Consider the following 23546-nt stretch of genomic DNA (forward strand, 5'->3'; position numbering starts at 1 on the left):
CCAGGCAGCAGAATCAGGGTGTTTGGGCACAAGATGACAAGACAGCAAGAGAACATAAAATCCTCGGGAGAGCCCCCCGACCCAAAGCACCCAACGCACGTCCCTCTGCTTCTTGGTATCAGCCCCCAGGGCTCACAACGGGAGGCGGGTGCCGCCATGGCGGGCTGTGGAGCTGGGAGGAGACTGAGGAAGACACTCCCTCACACCCTGATCAGAGCACATGTCACAGGACATTAATTGCAGAATTAATCTTCGCCTAATCAATTTATATAGCCAACAGTAATTACATCGACATCTGTCTCTCTGTCCTACAAGATGTAAGCCCTCTAAGAGAATGGGCCTTTGGTAGTAGCTGGGGTGGTGGTAGAGGGGCTCTCACAGAAGAATAAGTTTATTGAGCTACTACTGTGTTTTGGCACCATCTCAGATGCTAGTGGTTTTCTGAGCGATGTCCTTACGGTTATTCTGCTTTTCGAAGAGAGTACCACTCCACTATCTTGGCTTCATTAATTCTCTTCTGGTGGGTTCTCTGAGGCTTCTCTGAATCAAAGACTATTTTCATTAGTCACACAGTAGTATCTTTTTTGTTTGTTTTCTCTGTACTGAGACTAGGGTGCATTCTCGATGTATTTGTAACCCAAGTTTATACTGAGGCATACAGAGATTTCTAAATTCTTTACCCTTGGTTTTCACCTGAATCCAAGTTAACACAGGGACTACAAAGGTTTAAGCTTCCTGCTTTGTACATAAAACACTGAAATCTCCCCCTTATCTATCAACATGCAAACAAGATGTGGACAGTGGCAGTGAGTGAAGACCGCTGTGAGCACCATGGAAATGGTGGCTGCCTCCCCGCAGGAAAACGGTCACATCCCTTTCCTGTGATGGGGACACCTTCATGCCTCATGCTGGGGAAACAGTGCCTGTGAGATTCAGGGAAACCCAACAGAAGGGAGAAATAGCCACTAAAGCCCCATTCTGCCCCAAATTAAAACTGGGCCTGGGGTGAGGTGCTGATGCAGAGAGAAGGGACAGATGATCAGCGTACCCAACACATCAGCTCAAAACACGCAAGTATTCTCTTCCATGCTGAGAACGCTGGGCATCAATGCTGTGTGTCTTTGAGGAGCCAATTCATTACTTCTCTCTCACTGAACAGGTCTGCAGATACAAATCCATCTTTTCTGGGCCGTAAAATGATCAAGCACAACTTAAACACCATAAATGTGTCCACAAGATGAACTGCGTTCACTTATGAACAATTCTCAATTGAGTGCTTTCCACAAATTTATGTTATATACATATTTTGCTGGTTTAAGGATTGTCAGTTTCAGGATCTGTCATCAGTATTTATTTGCTTGTGTATATCTATCTGTGTAAGAGGAGAATCAACAGTTTTTCATTCAAAGAAAAATACTCTAACTGGCCCCAAGAAAATAAACAGTTATTCACAGAGGTCTCCTCAGCAATATTTATCTTTAAATAACATTTGGAGGCGCTGCATCAAGTATATACAAATGAAATTCCTTGTATTCAGTAACAGTTCACAGGAAATGGTCTAATACCACCCTAATATATACTAAGATTTATTAGATTTCTGAAAAATAGTGTTACGCAGTAATGTAACTATGAACATGCTTGATGAAACATGAACATATTACAAATGTTTGAAACTGTGTAACAGCAAGCATTAATACATTAATTAAATTCTCCTCAAACACCAAACAGAACTGCCCAGGAGGCGGGAGGAGAAGCCAGATCCCATTAATCAGTCGGCCACGCGGGCCTCCTCACCCTGGTCCACCTCTAGGACGGCCTAGGCGCTTTCCGAGAACACTCGGCCCAGGGTGCTGGGATTTCCAGCGGGGATGCTCAACCCGCGTGTGCCGCACCCGCTGTCTGCCTCTGCTGCGATGCCCCAGCCGCTCACAGTCTCCCAACCCTTCTCCTCCGATCACTCGCTGAGCGCCCAGGCCGAACTCCAGGTCACTCTTCCTGCCCCCAGCTCTCTGGCTCCCTAGACCTTCTGGTGGAGCCCCGTCAGAATAATCCCCTTCCCTCCTGCGTGCTGCCCAGCACTGCTGCAGACAGTCCCACAGCCCCTCCACAGAAAGGCAGGAAACACTGACCCTAAACGCGTCCTATCTCAACTCTGCACTCCAGTCCTCTCGGGCTTCCCTTGTGGTTCAGCTGGTAGATAATTCGCCTGCAATGTGGGAGACCTGGGTTCAACCCTCGGTTGGGAAGATTCCGTGGAGAAGGGAAAGGCTACCCATTTCAGTATTCTGTCCTAGAGAATTCCATGGAGTTTAGTCCACAGGGTCCCAAAGAGTGGGACACGACTGAGCGACTTTCACATCTTAACTCTGCAGTCACTCCTACATGGAAACCCTTCTAAATTACACTTTCTGTGAAGAGAATTTCTAAATGTTCTATCTTTTCAGTTCTCACAGACAGTGATATTTTACTGAGATGACTAGGGTCACCCAAGCCCAGCTTCTGAGCAGTCTCTTCGCCCATCTAAGAAAGATGCTGTTGCTACTGTCTTTCCCCCTCTCTTCAGCTTCCCTTCATCAGCTTCCCAGGCTTCTGCCTGAAAGCAGATACCCCCCAGTGCCAACCTCAAGCAGTGCTACTTCCTGCCACCAAAGCATCCTCTGAGCTCATCTGTGCATGGGCGTGTCCCAGCGCCCTGCTCCCTCTCACTCCCACGTGGGAACAGAATGCGAAAGTCTTCCCGGGTGCCCTTCAAGATCCCCGTTGCTCTGCACTCTTCTCCCACTTCACTGACCTTAGAGGACGTGAACTGATTATTCAGCTCTTCTGTTCCTCAATGTCTTAATACTTCTAGTATGCTCTTAAAAAAAAAGGTACCAAATAAATACTTCTTAGATAATAAGTGGATGAATAATAAAGACAGTGGAGCCCAAAGCCTCTTTGTTACACACTTTTCTGTGACCTCCCCATTCCCTTTTTCTATCTTGAACTGTGGGCAGTAGAATGATCTGCAGCTCAGGCCTTCCGTGATTTACCTAGGCTAGAGGAGATACGAAAGTAAAGAAATCATAAAATATTTTTTAAAATGTCATTCACCAGATTCCTTTGGAGAGAGGAACCTTGGTTTAGTGATAAATGATTTGGGATTAAGAATGAGCACAGGTAGGTGAGAAATAACTAAAAAAAAAACACATCAAGAAACAAGAGGTTGCCTTTAAAGGGTGGGTTCTGAAAAAAAAAAAATAATAAAGGGTGGGTTCTATTAACTGAGGAGAAACTTTTGTGTTTGAAAATCATGTCTCCGTCTATGCAGGCAGGCGTGGGGATGCAGGCCAAGAAAGGGGGTTGGAGCTGACACCTCCCACCCTTAGCAAGGGGGCAGGCAGCAGCTGGAGCTCCCAGGGGCCATCTAGGAAAGGGGGGGATGCTGGTACTCTGGGGAGAACCTAACTGTCTAAAGGGGTATTTTCTGTTCTTTGCTCTGAGATGCACACCGTTCTTCCTCCTCTGGCTCCCTGGGGAAACTGCAGCAACGCGGATGTACTTTTCCTTCTAGGGACCCAAAGGAGTGCTGAGCTCTCGGCCCAGTGAACAAGAAGGAAAAGACACTGGGTCAGCGACTGTCCGGGGTACTGGAGGGGTACTGGATGGGTGCCATCTGAACCATGTCCTCTGACCACATTGTGAGTTCCTGAGCTGAGCTCGCATCCCCTCCACTGCAGGGTCTCTGTGACCTTGAACTAGAGCTCCACTAACTACAGAAATCCCATCTCCTCTGCACCTGTGGGAACATGACAGGCCCTGGCAGGAGGAGACGGTCTTAGAGGCAGCACGGTGTGTGGGGAGAGGGAGCTCTAAGGTGCAACCCTAGATTTACCCCGGCCTGCTGATACTGTGGAAGGGAGGTTATTGGGCTTAGAGAATGAAGATTCCAGAAAGCCATGCAGATATAACGTCACTCTGCTTTGTTATGCGGGAGGTGCCCCAGACATCCCCTGTGTAGATGCATCACCAGCAAGTAAAGAAGGTGCCTCGGAGCCTCTGGCTCCTGGACCTGGTCTGAACCCAGCGCAGCAGGCAGACAGGAGCCTGGCAGCCCACTGCTGGCGACAGAGCACTCTGCATGGCAGGATGTGATGCCAAATCAGACAAGGCTTTGGAGCTGGCCCGAACCTCAGCCTTCCGCAATAACCAGAAGGAATGCACCTTCAAAATAAGGATAACACCATTTATCTCAACATTCTTAACTTTATACGGAGAAGGAAATGGCAACCCACGCCAGTATTCCTGCCTGGAGAATCCCAGGGACAGGGGAGCCTAGCGGACTGCCATCTATGGGGTCGCACAGAGTCAGACACAACTGAAGCGACTTAGCAGCAGCAGCAGCAGCATACGGTAACTTGAAAGTAAATTTGAAAGACTGTCAAAAGATGGGAAGATTCTGATGAGCTGGATGCCTTTCAAATCCAAGATCATTATTCAGGAGCACTTCTCCCTTCCCTAACACCTCTGAAACAGGTGAGCAACAGGCAGGATTGCTCTACCTTAAAATTGTGGTAAATTGAGAGGATGACAGCCTAAACAATGTTCCTTCAAATTACTCAGATACTCAGAGGCAAAGCACCAAATGCAAATTACCCAGTAGTCATCACTGGAGAATGAAAGGCTCTGGACTAAGACAGACCTGGATCCTGACTGCAGCCCAGTCACTAATTAGCTGTGTGACTCTGGTGAAATTATGCAACTCCTCCAGCCTTAGTTTTTCCATCTGTAAAATGGACTCCTCAGTTCAGTTCAGTCGCTCAGTCGTGTCCGACTCTTTGTGACCCCATGAATCACAGCACGCCAGGCATCCCTGTCCATCACCAACTCCCGGAGTTCACTCAAACTCACGTCCATCGAGTCGGTGATGCCATCCAGCCATCTCATCCTCTGTCGTCCCCTTCTCCTCCTGCCCCTAATCCCTCCCAGCATCAGGGTCTTTTCCAATGAGTCAACTCTTCGCATGAGGTGGCCAAAGTACTGGAGTTTCAGCCTCAGCATCAGTCCTTCCAATGAACACCCAGGACTGATCTCCTTGCAGTCCAAGGGACTCTCAAGAGTCTTCTCCAACACCACAGTTCAAAAGCATCAATTCTTCGGTGTTCAGCCTTCTTCACAGTCCAACTCTCACATCCATACATGACCACTGGAAAAACCATAGCCTCGACTAGACGGACCTTTGTTGGCAAAGTAATGTCTCTGCTTTACAATATGCTGTCTAGGTTGGTCATAACTTTTCTTCCAAGGAGTAAGCATCTTTTAATTTCATGGCTGCAGTCACCATCTGTAGTGATTTTGGAGCCCCCAAAATCCTAACCTATAGCTAACACCTAACCTATAGCTGAACTAAACGAAGTGAAGCAACCAGCAGAGTGTTGGGCACTCAGTACACAGTAACTGCTGCGCCCAGGGTCACCTTATGAAAAAACCCTTTTATTACACATACTGAAAGGCCAGGGCACCTGTGGACAGCAACTGCAAAAAGGGAGTTCAAACCATTTTTGTGATTTCTTTTAAAACAAATTTTATTCTAGGAAGAGATGTAAAACTCCCCAAATTCTGAAATGAAGAAATATTAATAGATTCTTATAGCACAAAAACAAATTTGAAATGGAAATTTAAGGTAGGATCACAAAGTGATAACTGCTTTTCCTCTGGGCTTATGAATCAATCTCATCAATTCTTCATCATTTCTCATGCAGTATTGCCTTAGTGAAGATAAACAACTGCCCAAGTAAAAACAACATGAAAGATGAGTTGTTTTGTATTAAAATAGGGGACAGAAAAGATGTGTACTCTTTTTTTTTAAGTGAAAGACAACATTCTCAAAGAGATGAGAGGCATGCTTAAAAAAAATATTTAGGATAATATATGATTCTCTTAAGTCCTAATTCTATTTCTTCCACTTGATATTTATGTTTGAAAATAGTTCACACACTAACTATTTGAATCTAGATGAACCACAGCTCGTGCGACCGCCCATCCATCTCACCTCTGTGAATACACATGTGGGGAGACCATCTATCAGTTACTAATAAGCAGAGATTCAGATGCCAACACACAAATCCTTCTCAACATTTACATTCTACCAAGTTGGGGGTGTTTCTAGAAGATGTCTGAGTGCATAGTTTATCTAACAGACCGGAATGGCTCTTATTTCTGTTCTGCCAAATAAAGAGACATTTCCCTGACTCTAAACGTGATTTCTTCAGCTCCCAAACTGCACATTTTCTGGGCATTTCTCCTGGCAGGTCTATCCACTATCAAATTCTCCAAGTCTGTCAACACTTTAACAGCCCCAGTTCACAGAGTGCACGTGACCTGGCCTAGACTTCATGACAAAAGTTAAAGTGCACACAGAAATAATGGTGACACTCAAAAACAAATGAGGCTGTGGAAATGGTCCCCATGTGGGGGCAGCACTAAGATGCGGCCTCAGCTTCCAGAACGTGCAGGGAGCAATGACACCGCGGAGGTCCGTGAAGACGCGTAAGCACAGGAACCCGAATGGCTGGCTCTGCTCCCATGGGCATTCGGTACCTCGATCTACTTAGTTATGGGCTTCCCAGCTGGGGCTAGCGGTAAAGAACCCACCTGCCAAAGCAGGAGACGTAAGTGACTTGGGTTTGATCCCTGGGCGGGGAAGATCCCCTAGAGAAGGGAATGACAACCCACTCCAGTATTCTTGCCTGGAAAATCCCATGGACAGAGGAGCCTGGCAGGCTACAGTCCATGGCGTCACAAAGAGCCGGACATGACTGAAGTGATGTAGCGCTCTACATAGTAGCTGTGCGGCCTCAGGCAAGTCACTTAAGAGCTCATCAAACGTAAATAGCACTCCCTTTCTGGTACATTTTCCACAGCTGGGGAAGTGTCTTCAAAGTGCCTGGGACAAAGCAGGTGCCTGATACGTGTTAGTGTCCAAACTTGAAGCAAGGCTGCAGACTCAGTCGCCTGCAGGGATCAGACAGGAAGCAAACTCCAAGAGGCCCTGTGAGTGTAGAAACAGGGAACACAGATGGGACCCACAGACCACCTGGCACATTCAGTTCCAGGGGATGGACGGAGCCCGACAGGGGCTGAACGCAGCCAGGAGATGAGAGTGAGGCTTGTGAGATGCAGGAAAATCACACAGAACGTGTCAGAACAGCTGAGTAAGCAAGCAGCATGCGAGAAATGGCAAAACTCATAAGACGGGCTAAATATAGGCCCATCACCTATAAGACAGGCCGGAGATGGAGGACATCAACGTGATGGAACAGTAAGAATGGCAGAGACAGAAAGTGCTGAGCTGTGATCAAGTCCACTTTGAGCCGGCTCGTGCGGGCCATGTGACAGTCATCTGGCCCTGGGGAAGGGCTGGAGCCTCAGGGCTGCACGGGCTGATGAGGGTCCATGGAGCGGACACCTGTGGGGGGTGGGGAAGACCAGTGCTAAACACCAGAAGGAACGAGAAAAGAAAGTGGGAGTATGGCTGTGACACCGGCTATGGCCAGCAGGTAAGGGGTTGCGTGGGGTGGGGTGAGGTTATTTCCAGTTTTACAGGAATAAAAACTCTCAGGAAACAAAGTGTTGTTTTTTAAAAAAAATACCAGTGTTAGGTCATTTCCTTATATTATCATGTTAACATGTAAGGTAGGCAGTTTAAAATCATGCTGGAAACCTTGCCTTGTTTCTGCAACATAAGAGTATGACCACCTCTGTTAGCCATAACCACGGATTCTGTGTCGTGCTGAAATGCAACTGAAAAATTAAATTTCACCCAGTCTGGCCCTAGCTAACTGAGGATGGCGAGTATAATACAGGGTAACTGATTTCATGTGTCAATCACTGAAAAGCAGTGGAAGCAGGTTAAGTTGACCTGCTGTAGTCTGGGAGAAGGCAATGGCACCCCACTCCAGTGCTCTCGCCTGGAAAATCCCATGGATGGAGGAGCCTGGTGGGCTGCAGTCCATGGGGTCGCGAAGAGTAGGACACGACTGAGCAACTTCACTTTCACTTTTCACTTTCATGCATTGGAGAAGGACATGGCAACCCACTCCAGTGTTCTTGCCTGGAGAATCTCAGGGACAGGGGAGCCTGGTGGGCTGCCGACTATGGGGTTGCACAGAGTCAGACACGACTGAAGCGACTTAGCAGCAGCAGCAGCAGCTGTGGTCTAGGTAGTGGAGGAACTTGTGACGGCTGCAGCTACGTGCCATCACGGACTATACAGGTATTAGGTTGGTGCAAAAGTAATTGCAGTTTTGTACTGTTGAACTCTGCTGTTTGATATTGGAATACATTGTTAAATAAATGCGGTAATGTTATACATCATTTTAATGTGCATTTCTCACTTTATGTTTTTTGCTAATGACTTACTACCTGCCATGTATTTTATAACTGTTTTAGAATATGGAAATGATGTTGGACAAAAAGCAAATTTGAGCAATTTTCTTATTTGAGTTCAAAATGGGTTGTAAAGCCCCAGAGACAACTTGCAACATCCACAACACTTTCGGCCCAGGAACTGCTGAAGAACATACAGTGTGGTGGTGGTTAAAGAAGTTTTACAAAGGACGCGAGAACCTTGAAGATGAGGAGCGCAGCAGCCAGCCATCCGAAGTTGACATGACCCACTGAGAGCCATCATTGAAGCTGATCCTCTTTACAACTACAGGAGAAGGCCCTGAAGAAATCAACATTGACCATTCCACGGTCATTCGGCATTTGAAGCAAAGTGCAAAGGCGAAAAAGCTCAGTAAGTGGAGGCCTCGTCAGCTGACCGAAAATCAGTAACAGTGGATTTTATACGACAACCGGTGACAACTAGCTCAGTGGCTGGACCAAGAAGCAGCTCCAAAGCAGCTCCCAAACCCAAACTTGCACCCCAAAAAGTCATGGTCGCTGTCTGCTGGTCTGATCTACTACAGCTTTCTGAATCCCAGCAAAACCGTTACATCTAAGTATGCTCGGCGAATCAATAGGATGCACAAACCACAACACCTGCAGCCAGTCCTGGTCAACAAAAAGGGCCCAGTTCTTCTCCACCACAACACCCTGACCGCACATCACGCAAGCAACGCTTCAAAAGTTGAACAAACTGGGCTACAAAGTTTTGCCTCACCCACCACATTCACCTGATCTCTCACCAACCGACTACCACTTCTTTAAGCATCTCAACAACTTTTTGTAGGGAAAGCACTTCCACAACCAGCAGGAGGCAGAAAATGCTTTCCAAGAGTTCATCAAATCCCGAGGCGTGGATTTTTATGCTACAGGAATAAACAAACTTATTTCTCATTGGCCAAAATGTGTTGCCTCATCATTCCTATTTTGATTGGTGAAGATGTGTTTAAGCCTTGTTGAAATAAAGTAAAAGTTTGCGGTCTGACACTGCGGTTACATCTGCACCAACTACTAGGTTCAGCTGATCAGCCCGCCACAGCCCACAGAGCACAGCACACTATGTGCTCTTCGCCAAGAGGATCCAGGCTGCACACCCACAGCCTGTCTGCAGCTGACAGCAGCTCTCACCATACATGCATGCTCAGCTCCAGAAGGATGTGCTGCTGGGAGACACCGGCAGGGATGACTTCACCCGATGACGTCTTCACCCAGGGCTTTCCAAGCACGTGTCCTTCAGGGTCAATAAAATAAGGGTTGGGGGCGGGGGTGACATGGAGATGACAGCCTCCTGTACTGTCAGATGAGAACATCAAAACAGACACTACCCCCCCAGCTGTGATGCAGCCACACAGTGGGATGCTGCTAAGCAAGAACAAGCAACAAACCATCGTTGCACTTAACTGTACGGATACATCTCGAAAAGGCTGGTGAGAGGGAGCAGCCCGACACGAGAGAGTGAATGCCTCTGGTCCACACATCCCCTCCACACACAACAGACCTGAGGAATCTATAATTACAGAGAGCAGATCAGTGTTTGCCTGGAGTATGAGAAAATTTCTCGAGTGAATGAGAGGTTCTAAACCTTGATTGGGGTGCTTGATTTGGGTGTACATATATGTCAAAGCTCATCAAACTACACTTAAAATGAGGTATTTCACTGGGTGTAAATAATGCCTAAACGAAGTTGATTCAAAAAATTACAAATGTGACCAAAACCCCCAAACCTTATACGTATCCATTCTCACAGTTGGTTTATAGAAGTTGTTTTTAATCCCCCAAATAAAAAAGACATAAATGTCCTTTTGAATTAAAAAACTCTTTTCCCCCACCTCATTTTAAAGTTCAGTGATGCAAAGTTCCTCAGGACACCTTGTGGACAAGAAGATAAGCATTTTGGCCCCCTCTCTGCCCACAGGTCCCCGGCCCTGCAGCCAAACTCAAATATTCCTTCAACAAGGATCATCACTGCTTCGTTTGGCAATGAACAGACCACATTGGAGAGCTGGAGTGATCGGACTGGAGGCGAAAATGGACAGGAAGATGGAATGTAAATAACTAATCAATTCTATTGACAGCAGAGTGGGCGGGAAGGTAGGAGGTGGAGGACAGGGAGGAGGAGGGAGAAGCTGAGAGACACGCTCTCCACAGCTGTCACTCTGCACACTGGTGTCCTCCTAGCCTCTAGGGGACCTGCCACTTCAACCACTGGGGACGTACACCCAGGGCCCTGTACTTGAGTCAGCTCGGCCCCTTAAATGAGCCTGATGTAAAATATACGTTCATATTACATATTATATAATATATAAGGAGATCTAAGACTAAACATATTTTTTCAAAAAAATAGTTATTTTTTACCTTTTCTTTTTAAAACTATTGGTTCACTAAGAGAATTTAGTAGCAGTCAAAATATTACCCTAAGTGTGATGACCTGTTCTAGAAAACATTGCCTATGCACGAAATAAGTGATGGAAGAAAACGGTGGTTGCTGTTGCTCAGTCACTCAGTTATGTCCACTCTTTTCGACCCCATGGACTGCAGCACGCCAGGCTGCCCTGTCCTTCACCAATTCAACTCCCAGAGCTTGCTCAAACTCATGTCCACTGACTTAGTGACGCCATTCAACCATCTCATCCTGTGTCATACCTTTCTCCTCCTGCCCTCAATCTTTCCCAGCATCAAGATCTTTTCCAATGAGTCAGCTCTTTGCATCAGGTGGTCAAAGTATTGGAGCTTCAGCATCAGTCTCTCCAGTGAATATTCAAGATTGATTTCCTTTAGCATTGACTCTCCAGGCAAGAGTACTGGAGTGGGTTGCCATTTCCTCCTCCAGGGGATCTTCCCAGCCCAGAGACAGAACCTGTGTCTCTTGCGCCTCTTGCATAGTGCAGGGCGGGTTCTTTACCACTAGTGCTACCAGGGACACCCAGGAAATGGCTAGCAGAGTTCATTTTCAAACTCAGAACACTGAGGGAGAAAAACAACAACAACAACAAAATCCAAACAGTCATGAAGATGAAAGTCATTAAGGGATTTCCAAGAGTAAAATCTCACTCATTCTCAACACCTTATCCAGTACTTAGAATTCCAAGCCTTTCACATACAAAAGCTCTTACAGGCCTCAAACCAAGCCAGCCCACAGGCTCCCTCAGCCCCATTTCACAGATGAGGCACAGCGAGGTTACCTGGAGGGGGAATACCCATCCCCCAGCACTTCTCCAGCAGCTCTGTTTCTGCTGGAGCCCAGATACTTTTGTCTGTCCTGCCAAGGGAGGGACAGCATATTCTCATGTTTGTGTCTAGGACCGGACCCTGACAGTGCTGTGGATAGGCTGTGCCCTGCGGGAACGTGAGGCCCTCAGGCCGCCGCCCTGAGAATGCACGAGGCAGCGCTTCCTCTGTAAAGAACTGGGAATTCTCCAGGCAAATGCCAACGGTCCAGTCCTGGCGCTGGCAATGCCAGCACCCGGGATGGGAACAGAAGGAAGCGGAGCAGTGACACGCCTGCAGACAGGGCTTTCATCAGCTCAGAGCGCAGCCAGGATTCTGAAAGGCTCCAGATACTTCATGTTTCTCTATCTGCCTTTACAGTTGCATCACAGTTTTGGCCAGATCCGCATATGGCCAGCCTGTAATCTGCTTACAATTTTCATTTAAATCAACTCAGTTAAAAAGAATTAAGTATGTTCTTTACTCATGTCTTAGGTTCTATTCATGAAATCAATCTAATAATTACGTTATTAGCACATTTATCCACTAAAATAAAAGACATCTCTGTACCAACCATAATCATTACATGTCCTCCAGTGCTGTGAGTTTTGAAGAATTCTGAGTTGGTGAAAGTCACTCTTTACCCTCTAATTTAAAAATACAGAAATAATATATATAAATATGCCTTACATGGAGAAACTCACAGCGAACTTTTTGGCCAATCCAATATATAACACATAGGTACAAATGGAACTTTTTGTTGTTCTTTAGTCACTAAGTTGCGTCCAACTGGTTTGTAACCCCATGAACTGTAGCCCACTAGGCTCCTCTGTCCATAGGATTTCCCAGGCAAGAATACCGGAGGGGGTTGCCATTTCCTCCTCTAGGAGATCTTCCCAACCCAGGGACAGAACCCGCATTTCCTACATTGCAGGCAGATTTTTTACTGCAGAGCTGCCAGGGAAGCCCCAAATGGACCTCTGCTGCTGCTGCTGCTGCTAAGTCGCTTCAGTCGTGTCCAACTCTGTGCAACCCTACAGACGGCAGCTCACCAGGCTCCCCCGTCCTGGGGATTCTCCAGGCAAGAACACTGGAGTGGGCTGCCATGACCTTCTCCAATACATGAAAGTGAAAAGTGAAAGTGAAGTCGCTCAGTCGTGTCCGACTCTTCGCCACTCCATGGACTGCAGCCTATCAGGCTCCTCCATCCATGGGATTCTCCAGGCAAGAACACTGGAGCGGGGTGCCATTGCCTTCTCCTTACAGACACACAATTTCAAATGGCTGAGAAAAGAAACGGGGCAGGAATCAGGCAATAGGTCAGAGGCAGTAGAAACACTGGGTTAAGGACACGATGGAACATTTGATAAGAAACTGCAGAATCTGGCCAAATTCAACCAGCACCACTACCACACAACAATCATGCCTTCTCAACAGACACCTCAAACATATAAATTAAGGCACAAGTTTTGCTAAAAACATGGTGGCGGGGTGTGGGGGGGAGGGATAATCAGTAGGTAGAAATAAGAATCTAAAAACTTTGATTAATTAGATAAGTTATTTGCATTGTTTCCCCAGGAAGACAGAAAGAATACACATGCCTAAAGGGAGGGATCCCCCAGAGCCTGAGGGCTCCCCTGAGGGGCATCTGGGAGGTGGGGGAAGTGTTGGGGGAGAGTGGGCTGGCTTCAGGATGCCCCCACGGCTGATCCATGCTCATCTGCTTCTACAGTGTCCTCCTCATACAAGATTCTCTGTTCAAAGGGTTTGCTAAATAGAAATCTGGAAACCCCTGGTCATATCCGATTTCCTCATTTTACCAGTGAGGAAACCAAAGCTCAAGGAAAGTGAAGACTCTGGGTCACTCAGTCAGCCGCAGCAGAATCCAAGTTTAGAGAACTCCACACCCAGAGGCTGGTGGCCAAAACTGCCTCCAGGAAGGCCCTCCCGCAGACAGACACTGGTGATCCCAGTGGACGCCATGACAGCAACACCCTCGCTCATCCTCAAAAGGGAAGTGCAATTACCCACCAATTCCCCGAGGAGAGGACGGCGGCCAGCAGTATGTAATGAAGCGTATGAGTCGATGGAACTCCACTAGAAATAAGATGAAGTCATTATCTGGGGAAGGATGAGATAAGGACACAGGCATGTCTCTTCCTGAAAAGTCCTATAAGTCAAATAACAGATTAGGAAAGCTTCCTACTCACTAACAACAGAAACAACAATGAAAACAGCAGTAGGAATAACAGCAACAGCCATAAGGTATTATTCTTTATCATACACCAAAAGCTGGAGTCAGCCTTTTATACGCACTTAGCATCCCTGTGACATAAATAATATTATTCTTGCTCTAACAGATTAAAAAACATGGAGCCTAAGTCCATGGTAGGATGGCCCGACTGTCCTGGTTTGCCTGGGCACTAGGTAGTTCCCTGAGGCGTAGCACGGTCCATGCCCAGAGCAGGAAACCCTGGCAGTCTGAGGTGGCTGGTGACCTCACCTGTGGGCCTGGGAGGTGACAGCAACGTCCGTGTCGGCCTGATTCCCCACCCACCACCACCTTCCCTCCACCTGCTCCAGGCCAGACTTTCACATTCTGGTTTAAAGAAGGACAAGACCAGTATTGTACAAAACCACATGTGCCTGCGTAGCGTTATTTCCTTTTACAAAAAAAAGCACTGCAGAGCCTCACGCCTCCAGCCTCCAGAAGAGCGATGAAGGGACACTTACCTTGACCTCAAACTCGAAGTGCTCGTCCTTCCCTTGGCCGCAGAGAACGTAGCGGGGGATACTGATTTTGATGGGGTCCTTCAGGTCATCTGGATTTGCTCCCAAAGAGCGGGAAACCATCCGCTATCAAAGGCACATTGGATGGAAGAACAAAGAGAGACCAAGATCACTGCACTGCAAATATCCCGCCCAGGCAGGCGGAGGAAACCGTTTCAAGCAAAGAAAAGAACATCCAACCAGCAGTTTATTTAGAAAAATGATGGTTTCCTTTGAAAGAGAAATGCTAAGTCTCTCTCATGACAAAAGACCATTGCTTAAGAGATACCAGTCCACAAAGGTAGCGCGAAAGCACTCCCAAATGTTGTCTGGCTTTGATGTTCCTTTCAATTTACAAGAATGAGTAGACAAAGAACAGATTACATATCCTGACTTAAAAAAAAAATATATGGTATAAGCCAGAATCTTTTCAGAAAGTCTTAATCACTGAATAACACCTTTTTACTTCACAGACTACAGGACTGCTCGCTGTACATAAAGCTCCAAAGCTGGAGATTTTATTCACATTTGCTTTAGTTTTAACTTCCAGGCGTTTTTATAAGACAGTATATGGAAAGCTCTTTAAACCACAATTAAAACAATCCCAAGTGTTTTTTTAGGCGCCATCTGATTAATAATCAACTGAGCTCCCGGCAAATGTCTATGGTCTGGATGGTGTCAAGGAGGGGTTTGAGGAAGAGGCCAGAAAAAAAAAAAAAGGAATTCTCTTAAGTGTGAATGGAAGGAGATCGGCTGAACAATCCTTACTGTTACCAATGGAGGGCTTTACAAGACACTAAAAAACACGTTTTTGAAACAGCAGTAATAAAATCATTAAAATCATAATTACTGTTAGCATCTACTGAGTATTTACTATTAACTAGAACTGTGTTAAACAGTTCAACTGTGTCATTTCATTTAATCCTCATGGCCCTCCCCATGAGGCAAGAAGCATTATTCACCCAATTTATCAGATAAGAGGCCCAACGCGGAGAGCGTGGGTAACGTGCAAGAGTTTAGAAAAATGGGAAGTGCTAAGAGCCAGGATTCAAACTCAGGGGAACTGAGAAAGCCCACGTATATCACCACTGCACTGCTAGCATGACCTTTATGTATTAATTTACATATTTTTAACTTTTTATTGGAGTATAGTTGATTTACAAAGCTGTGTAAGTTTCAGGTATCCAGCAAAGTGATTCAGTTACACACACACACATCCACTCTTGTATTTTATTTCTTTAATTAGAGTTGATTTACAATACTGTCTTAGTTTCAGGTATACAAAGTGATCCAGTTACAAATATTTTTCAGATTTTTATTATAGGTTATTACAAGTTATTGAATATAGTTCTCTGAGTATGGAGTAAGTTCTTACTATTTTATATACAATGGGGGGAATCTGATAATCCCAAATTCCCAATTTATCCTCTTATCTTTTCCCTTTAAGTAATGGTAAGTTTGTTTTCTGTGTCTGTGAGTCTGTTTCTATTCTGTATACAGATTCATTTGTATTATTTTTTTAGATTCCACATGTAAGTGATATCATACCGTACTGGTCTTTCTCTGACTGGCCTCACTCTGTAGCTTTCAAGACATTTTAAAGTAAATCTGTCCACCTGAGATAAACTGAGCTAACAAACACCTCAGCGCACACAGAATAGATGGAGACCCCACAATTATTAAATTTACTCATTTGACCACAAAGACAACAGGGGCAACAAGCTCCCTCTCCCTCTGGCAGGAAGGGGTCCTGGGCCCTTGGCGTCTCAGCCAGGCAGAGCATGAAAGGCCCAGCTTTGCTACGGGTGTGAAAGGCAGGTCTCTGGGAGACACAGAGGTGTGGGATTTGCCTCAGATGGCTCCTTTCATCCAGCTGACACTGCAAACATCCCGGCACGATATGAAGCTACCAGAGCCTTTTAGAGTGTCTTAGTTTTTCACTGCACAGCTGGTTACCCAAGATAAAAACCATTCATTTTATTGCAATGGTACACCTCTCTTTAGCTATCCTTGGTGTCAAAAACCATAGTGGAAATTCCTAATGAAAAAAAAAAAAGTTGCTTGAAGCACAGGCTCATAAATCCTTTACAGAAAAAAAATCACTGCCTTCATATTCAACAGGTATATGAATACTGTACAGACCAGTGACCTGGGAGAAAATGGATCTTATCAGGCAACTCACCTAAATCCAGGACAGCCCTTTCCACCCCAGCACGCACACATGTACAAGAAATGGTTCCACTAGATGGTACACAAAAGCCACTGCCCTGTTTGGGACCAGATGGGGAAGAATAACTGATCCCTTCTTTGAGAAGGGGACATTTCTCTTCACTGTTTTGTACATCAAGGACTAGAAATATTGCCAGCATTCCCACTAACATCTGGGGCCACAGTTTACTTCAATCGCACTGATTTCACAGTAATTAAATACTAACAGGTGGAGAGAAACACCTGCAGAAATGAATAACTGAAGAATAAGTCAGGAATCCAAAGACATTTGAGCATAACTATAGAGAAAAGCCATGAGTATGTGTTTCCACTGAATCACTGTTGCGATGGAATTTTTAGACGATATGTTTTGAAGTCAACAAGGTGTAAAATGTTGAATTCTCAGGATATACTGCGCAGAGTTCCTGACCTTATCCTAAACTACACTTCTGTTGGGCAGGAAGGAAAGTTGACACAAATTTCTGCCAAATTTATTTTTTTTTAATTTGAAAGTAGTTATAGTTTGAATATCCTGAGTTTTATTGTAAATGTGTGCTGCATCACATCAAATCCTGTTTTCTGTGAGAGCTTATAAACATCTATGGAATTCCTGATTTTGGAATCAGTCACAGTTTCTCTACACAGGGCAAAGAGTCATCTTAGACTGGGAAGGGGAAGCCAGTGGCGCACCATGCTAGGAGGGGACGAAACAAGAAAGGCTGTAGTGTGGAAGCTCGTCTCGCAGGAGAGCTGGATAAACACATGGGATGTGCCAAGCAAGTTTAAATGCACCATAGAGCGGCTCTATTTAGAAATAAAAGGTCAAGGAAAAGTACATAATCAGTAACCTAGATTACATTTCTATACACAAGAAATACCACTTTTTAAAATAAGATACAGAGAAGTATTTTCTTCGGATAGCTTTTGCCAAAACAATGTCCAGCGTCAACAAATACACTATTTTCCCAGTGTCAGAGAAATACTATAGTCCGGTCCTCAGCCAAAGGAAGCAGACATATCACAGGGTATGTTTTGAATATTCAGGTTAGAAGCTTCTCTTCCTTACTCAGGCTGTGTCTCCTTCAAAAGGAGCAAATTAATGAAATTAATAGGAAGAGGCATTAGCATCCACTAGAATAGCTGTCAGCACTGCAGAGGGCATGGAGTGGGCCGACCCCACAGGGAGGCATCAGCATTCTCCCCTAAATGCTCTAATTACAGACCAGATGGCTGAATTCACTATATGCTGTAACTATGACAAGGTCAGGCCTCAGGACGGCTGGGTGATCTGTTAGCTAAATATCCATGCTTTGCTTTTAAAACACAGGCAAGCCTGAGCTTTTATCAGATTTAACAAAACTAGCGGTTCCCCTGGATAAGGCAATGGCACCCCACTCCAGTACTCTTGCCTGGAAAATCCCATGGATGGAGGAGCCTGGTGGGCTGCAGTCCAAGGGGTCACTAAGGGTCGGACACGACTGAGCGACTTCACTTTCACTTTTCATTTTCATGCATTGGAGAAGGAAACGGCAACCCACTCCAGTATTCTTGCATGGAGAATCTCAGGGACGGGGGAGCCTGGTGGGATGACGTCTATGGGGTCGCACAGAGTCGGACACGACTGAAGCGACTTAGCAGCAGCGGTTCCCCTTTCTCTGTTCCCAGCATAGCACATATTTCTAACCCTTCCTTTTTCAACCACATGTGCCACAGTGATAGTTTTACTAGAGGTCTCTGCATCAGACACCTACTGTGACCCCTCAATTTGAAAACTGGGGTCTGGGGCATAGGCAGCAAGGACCTTCTCAAGTACGAGCCACGCCACAAGAAACAGGGCACAAAGGCGGCCTGTGTGAGCAGGTGTACCTTATGCAATGTGGCAGAAAGCCAAGACATACTTGCATGCCTGTCCAGAAGTAAAGCCTCCCTGTGCCAAGAAGGGACCTGGGGCTGGCCCCATGCCGCTCAGAAGGCTCCGTACCTGCCGCTGACCCAGATTTGCTAAGGCACGTGGCACACCTGCTCCTGGTATGACCTTTGTTGAGGTTGGGGCCTGACAACTGGCTGACGTGCAGAAGCAAGGCAAACTGTGCCTTACTTTAAAGTGACTTCGGAATACAGCAGGACACAGAAATATGAGTTTTCAAATAAAGGAGTATTTCTGTCCTTTTGCTATATACCTATGTATCATCAAGGATAAATGAGCCAGAAAATAACCAATTGTACTAGACATAGATTCGTGTGGAATATCTTGAGGCTAGAAAGACCTTACGGTAAATCTGAATCTCTGATTCTTACTACAAGTAGATTATTTCATCCACATCTGAGATGACTGACATTTGTCTCAAGGTTTGGAAATACTGAACATCTTATGAATGATTCAACTTGAAACAATTAAAAATGTCCCCATCTTTCTCTAGTCCAAACAGAAGTTGAATGGCCCACCGTTAACAATGGATAACCCATCGTTAGATGGACGGTTTAAAAAAAGACTAAATAACAGGTTTAGAGTGACTCACTGAGGATGCGGCAGCAGCTGTCACGTGGCTCTCATCACCAAACATGAGTCTAGGAGCAGCAAAGCAAGGAGGGAAAAACAGGTGATCTTCCTCCTGGTTCTGCAGTGTCTTTAATGACCCATGGAAAGTGCCACTCGTCAGTCAGTTGCTGACTTCTCAAACCATGCTGAATTCTCAGGTCCAGGAGAAACTAAAGTGGGGCCTAGCGAGGACTCTATCACCATGCTTCTGTGTTTCTGTAGAGTATACTGTTTAACCTGCCAACTAAAGGAGCAACTCGGAGCACACAAGGTTATCTGTACCATATGCCACAATGGTTATATCCCAGCTTTTCTTCTGTAAGAGCTAAAATGCAGAGAGCAAAAAGGAGATGTAAAGCATACCCAGAAACAATGGAATTGCTGCGAAACTTGTAAGGCAATTCTTCGAAAAATAAAACGTATAAAAAGAGACATAATCTTTAATGTCTAGAATACCAAGAAAAAAGTTACAAGTCAGGAAAAAAAATCAGCAGTTCTTCCAATTAATCATTCATGCCTATGAAAAGACAGATCAAGAAAAATATGTATGCGGGAACTGTCAAGAATAACCACGACCAGGAGATGACTCTGGCAAGAATATCCGTCCCAGAGTCAGGTCTGGGTTTGAGTTCCAGTTCTCAATCAAGTGATCCTTTCAGACATGAACTGGAAATCGACACTCTCCCCATCCCAGCAGGATCACAGTGGGGCTCCAAAGGAATAGCACGTAGGAAAGAACTCAGTAGGCTATAAGTCACCATATAAAGGGTGGTCGGGACTGTTACCACGATGATCCACTGCATCTTCAGCAACGAGCAATTTTAATGAGATGACGAAACAACGTGAGCGCCGATTTGTAACAGAATCTCTTTCCTTCTTACTAACTCGATTATTCAGTTTCATTTCTTATAAAGGAGTTTTAAAAAAAATTACAGGAGTGCATCCTTAATAAGTGACTGGATGTTGGTAGCTCGGAATCTGTGTTATGTAGGAACCAGTACGGGGACTAAAGAACATTGGCCGTAGAAAAAGAAAAACCAGAGGAGGTGAGAGCGGACACTGCGTCCTTGAAAGGCTGTTGGTATAATACAATTGTGGAACAGACCTGCTCCATTCTGCCACAGAGCGGCCACTGATGGATGGACTGCAGATGGAGGTCACAATGAGGAGGATTATGGGAGGAACGGTCTAACAGTGAGAAAAAGTGAAAGGCACTCAGTCGCGTCTGACTCTTTGTGAACCCATGGATTGTAACCCGCCAGGCTCCTCCATCCGTGGGATTCTCCAGGCAAGAACTCTGGAGTGGGTAGCCATCCCATCCCTCGGGGGATCTTCCCAACCCAGGGATTGAAACTGGTCTCCTACATTACAGGTGGAGTCTTTACCATCTAAGCCACCAGGGAAGCCTCTAACAGTGAGAGCAGATCCCAGTGAATAAACTGCTTCTGAGGCAGGCGAAAATCAGCCCATGGAGGGGTTAAGCAAAGACTGAATTGGGAACTATGTTCAACTGATGACGGAGACTCAACACTTTCATCATGGAGAGGTCCTACAAGTTCTACCTGAACTTATCTCCAAGAGAACCTTGGGAAGCGCGGCTGAATGCATCCGTGTGTGGTCCCAGTTCTCTCTCTTGTAGCCAGAGGAGGAAGAGGGGGAAGACACTCTCGCCACGGCTTCCTGGTGAACGGAGCATGCTCTTCCTTGCCCCTGGCTTTGGATGTGGGTGTGTGACCCATGTTGGCCAACAGGGTGCTGGCAGACACGATGCATGGCTGTCTTTTCTACCGGTCCCCCTACTGGTTCTATTATCAACTTTATGGCCACTGCCCCTTCCACACAGACCCCAAAGTGAGACAGGTGGTACAGACCAGCCCTAGCTGAGCTACAGATGACCCTGGCCAAGCAGAGACGCCTCGGTTCAACTACAAACTATTAGTGAGAAATAAAAGCTTTCTTTTTTGGGAAGTCACTAAAATTTTGAGGGTTGCCTGATACTTGGCAACAGCTGACTGATATAACATCCATCACAAAAGGTATGCTAAGGAAGGAAGCAGTATTAACTAAAAAGTGAGCAGTGGAGGCTGTGTAACTCAATCAGCAAAACGACCTCATTAGAAACTAGTCTGCCCAACAAGACCACTTGACTATCTAAGAAGTATTAATAAAAGTGCTCTAATCTAGTTATCATTCAGAACTTTAATCCATCTAGGAAAAAGAATGTAAATAAAAATTACTGTAATTACTACTGCTGGAAGGCATAAGCATTCTCTCCAAAGGATGCATGCACATTTTTTTAAAGTAATGAGAATGGGGAGACAAACTGTTTTCAAGTGTTTTTCAACAAAGACTAAATAAATTCACCCTGCCATCCACAAGTCTGCACAACAGGCAGCTGTGAGCAAAATGGATTTTAATCAAATTCAGATGAAACTGCTATTTCAAAAGGACTCAGAGAGGTATTGTCTAGAACACAGTAACAAGCTCTGCAATGTTAAGTGTTTATGCTTACAGTATGATAATGCAAAGTGCCACATAATGAAGTATGGATGAGCCTTTTTTTTTTCTGATAGAGAAGCTCATTACCACTGAGAAGATGGTACCTCAGGCTGGATGCCAAAGCTGCCACACCTGCTCCCCTGCAGCAGCATCCCAGGCTCAGAACCCCGGAAAAGGAACCTGTGAGCCAGAGAGAGGCCCTAAGACCGAAGCCATGGACGATAAGGGGGGCACACGGCCCTCCACTGGCTTCTCCCGGCCTCCTGACACCCTTACCAGTCAATTCGTGATGGTGAATCAGATCCTCACATCAGGACCACATTTGATCTCAAGGTGAAATGTATGCTCAGGTGAAACGAAGTGACAGGTGGAATCTGAATTGCCCAGAGGCTGCTTCTGTTTCGTAGCCGTAGCCCTCATTTCAGGCTACGTGGCTCACCGAGCAGACTTTTGTCGAAGCCGATAATGTGACCTCTATGCAGCACTCACGTCGCTGCACGCTCCGTCTATGGACAACATTAAAGAGCATAACTTATAACATGGTGGAGTCCTGCTTCTTTACCTGTGAGGATGAGCAAATCTGTCTAATGCGTATCACTCTGCTAAACGGACCGCCTATGTACTATTTCCTCCCCAACCACGCTATCCATCTCTGGGATCTTACACTCTGCTCTCTCTGCTCCTCATGATCATTCACTCTGTTCTCATAAGGAAAATACTCGATTAAAATCCAGAGAAATATTGTTGGTAAGATATCAGAAGACTACTCTGGTTCATTTTGGAAGTTTTTTCTGTGATAGAAGATCCACCCGCCAAGCAGACAACAAACATTTTTTTTTTTTAAGCACTTAATTAGTTGTTGTTGTTGTTCAGTCAGTCAGTCGTGTCAACAAACTAATTCTAATGATGTCTTTATCACAGACTCAAAAGTCTTCACGTGTAAGGCAAAAGGGTGTGAATGCGTGTGCATATGTGAGAGAGTGTGTGCCTGTGTGTGTCGGCGGGGGGAAGGGGTTATGGAAGGGTTAAAAACAAGCTCCACAGGAAAAGGAAAAAAACATAGGAATTCCACTTTCTCCAGAAAGATAAAAGACCTCGCTTGGCCACCACCAGCCAGGCTGCAGCCAGCAGTGTGGACCCTGACACAGCCTCCTAGGTCCTGCCTCTCCCCACTCCCTCCCTCAGAATCTGGGGAGAGGAAAACCAACGCTGGAAACGCAGGGCAAGTTCAGCAGCTTGTAGTCAGCTCTGATGGGGAAGAGGGAGGAGCTGTGCTTCCTGGCCAGAGGCAAAGGGTCAGTCTCTGGACGGATCAGCTTGGCACTGGCCCACTCAATGAGGAAAAGAAATGAAGTGTGGGGCTACATCACTTCTACTGTCTGTGATGCAAAGACCTGACCGGAATAGAAAGTGGCCCTTGCAGGCCAGGCCGAGAGCTGCGGATGCACGGCAGAGCAGCTGCCAGCTGAAGCAAAAGAGCAGAGAAAGGGTGATGGGAGGGGGCCTCCTTCCTCCTGAGACTCTGGAAGCTAGAACACTCGAACTTGAAAACAGGAGAAGAGAAGCATAGCAACCCGGGGTCAGATGCCGGAAAACATAAACACAAAACGTGCAAGCCGCCTCATAGGAATGTTGACCAGAGATGGGTGCACAGGAAGGGGTCCATCAGAGGAGAGGCTCTGAAGAGCCGGCTCTAAGCCACTTATGCAAGAGGAGGGCAGCTGGATGGTACCCGGAGCGGAGAGGAGCCGACCCAGGCTGACATGGCGTGAGCTCCCCCAGGAAGCAGGGAACGCAAGGCCCTGTGGTTAGAGGTTGAGAAGGATGTGCAGGCTGAGAGGAAGCTGGGGGTGGCAGGCAAGCGCCAGATGCCTTCAGGGCGGCCTCCATCTGATGA

General features: G+C 46.1%; 1 protein-coding gene across 3 annotated transcripts in view; it reads right to left on the bottom strand.

Annotated features, from left to right (window-relative positions):
- KIF16B (kinesin family member 16B) overlaps positions 1-23546 on the bottom strand; it is a 301307-nt gene that overhangs the window by 65114 nt on the left and 212647 nt on the right. For 2 of the 3 annotated variants that reach the window (XM_018056937.1, XM_018056935.1), the window contains one exon: positions 14368-14490. The exons of the other annotated variant lie outside the window; for it this stretch is intronic. In XM_018056937.1, the coding sequence (XP_017912426.1) occupies positions 14368-14490 (123 nt within the window). The remainder of the gene's footprint in view (positions 1-14367; positions 14491-23546) is intronic. 3 annotated transcript variants of the gene reach the window in all.

This window comes from Capra hircus, chromosome 13 (assembly GCF_001704415.2).
Source record: "Capra hircus breed San Clemente chromosome 13, ASM170441v1, whole genome shotgun sequence".
Lineage (NCBI taxonomy): Eukaryota > Metazoa > Chordata > Mammalia > Artiodactyla > Bovidae > Capra > Capra hircus.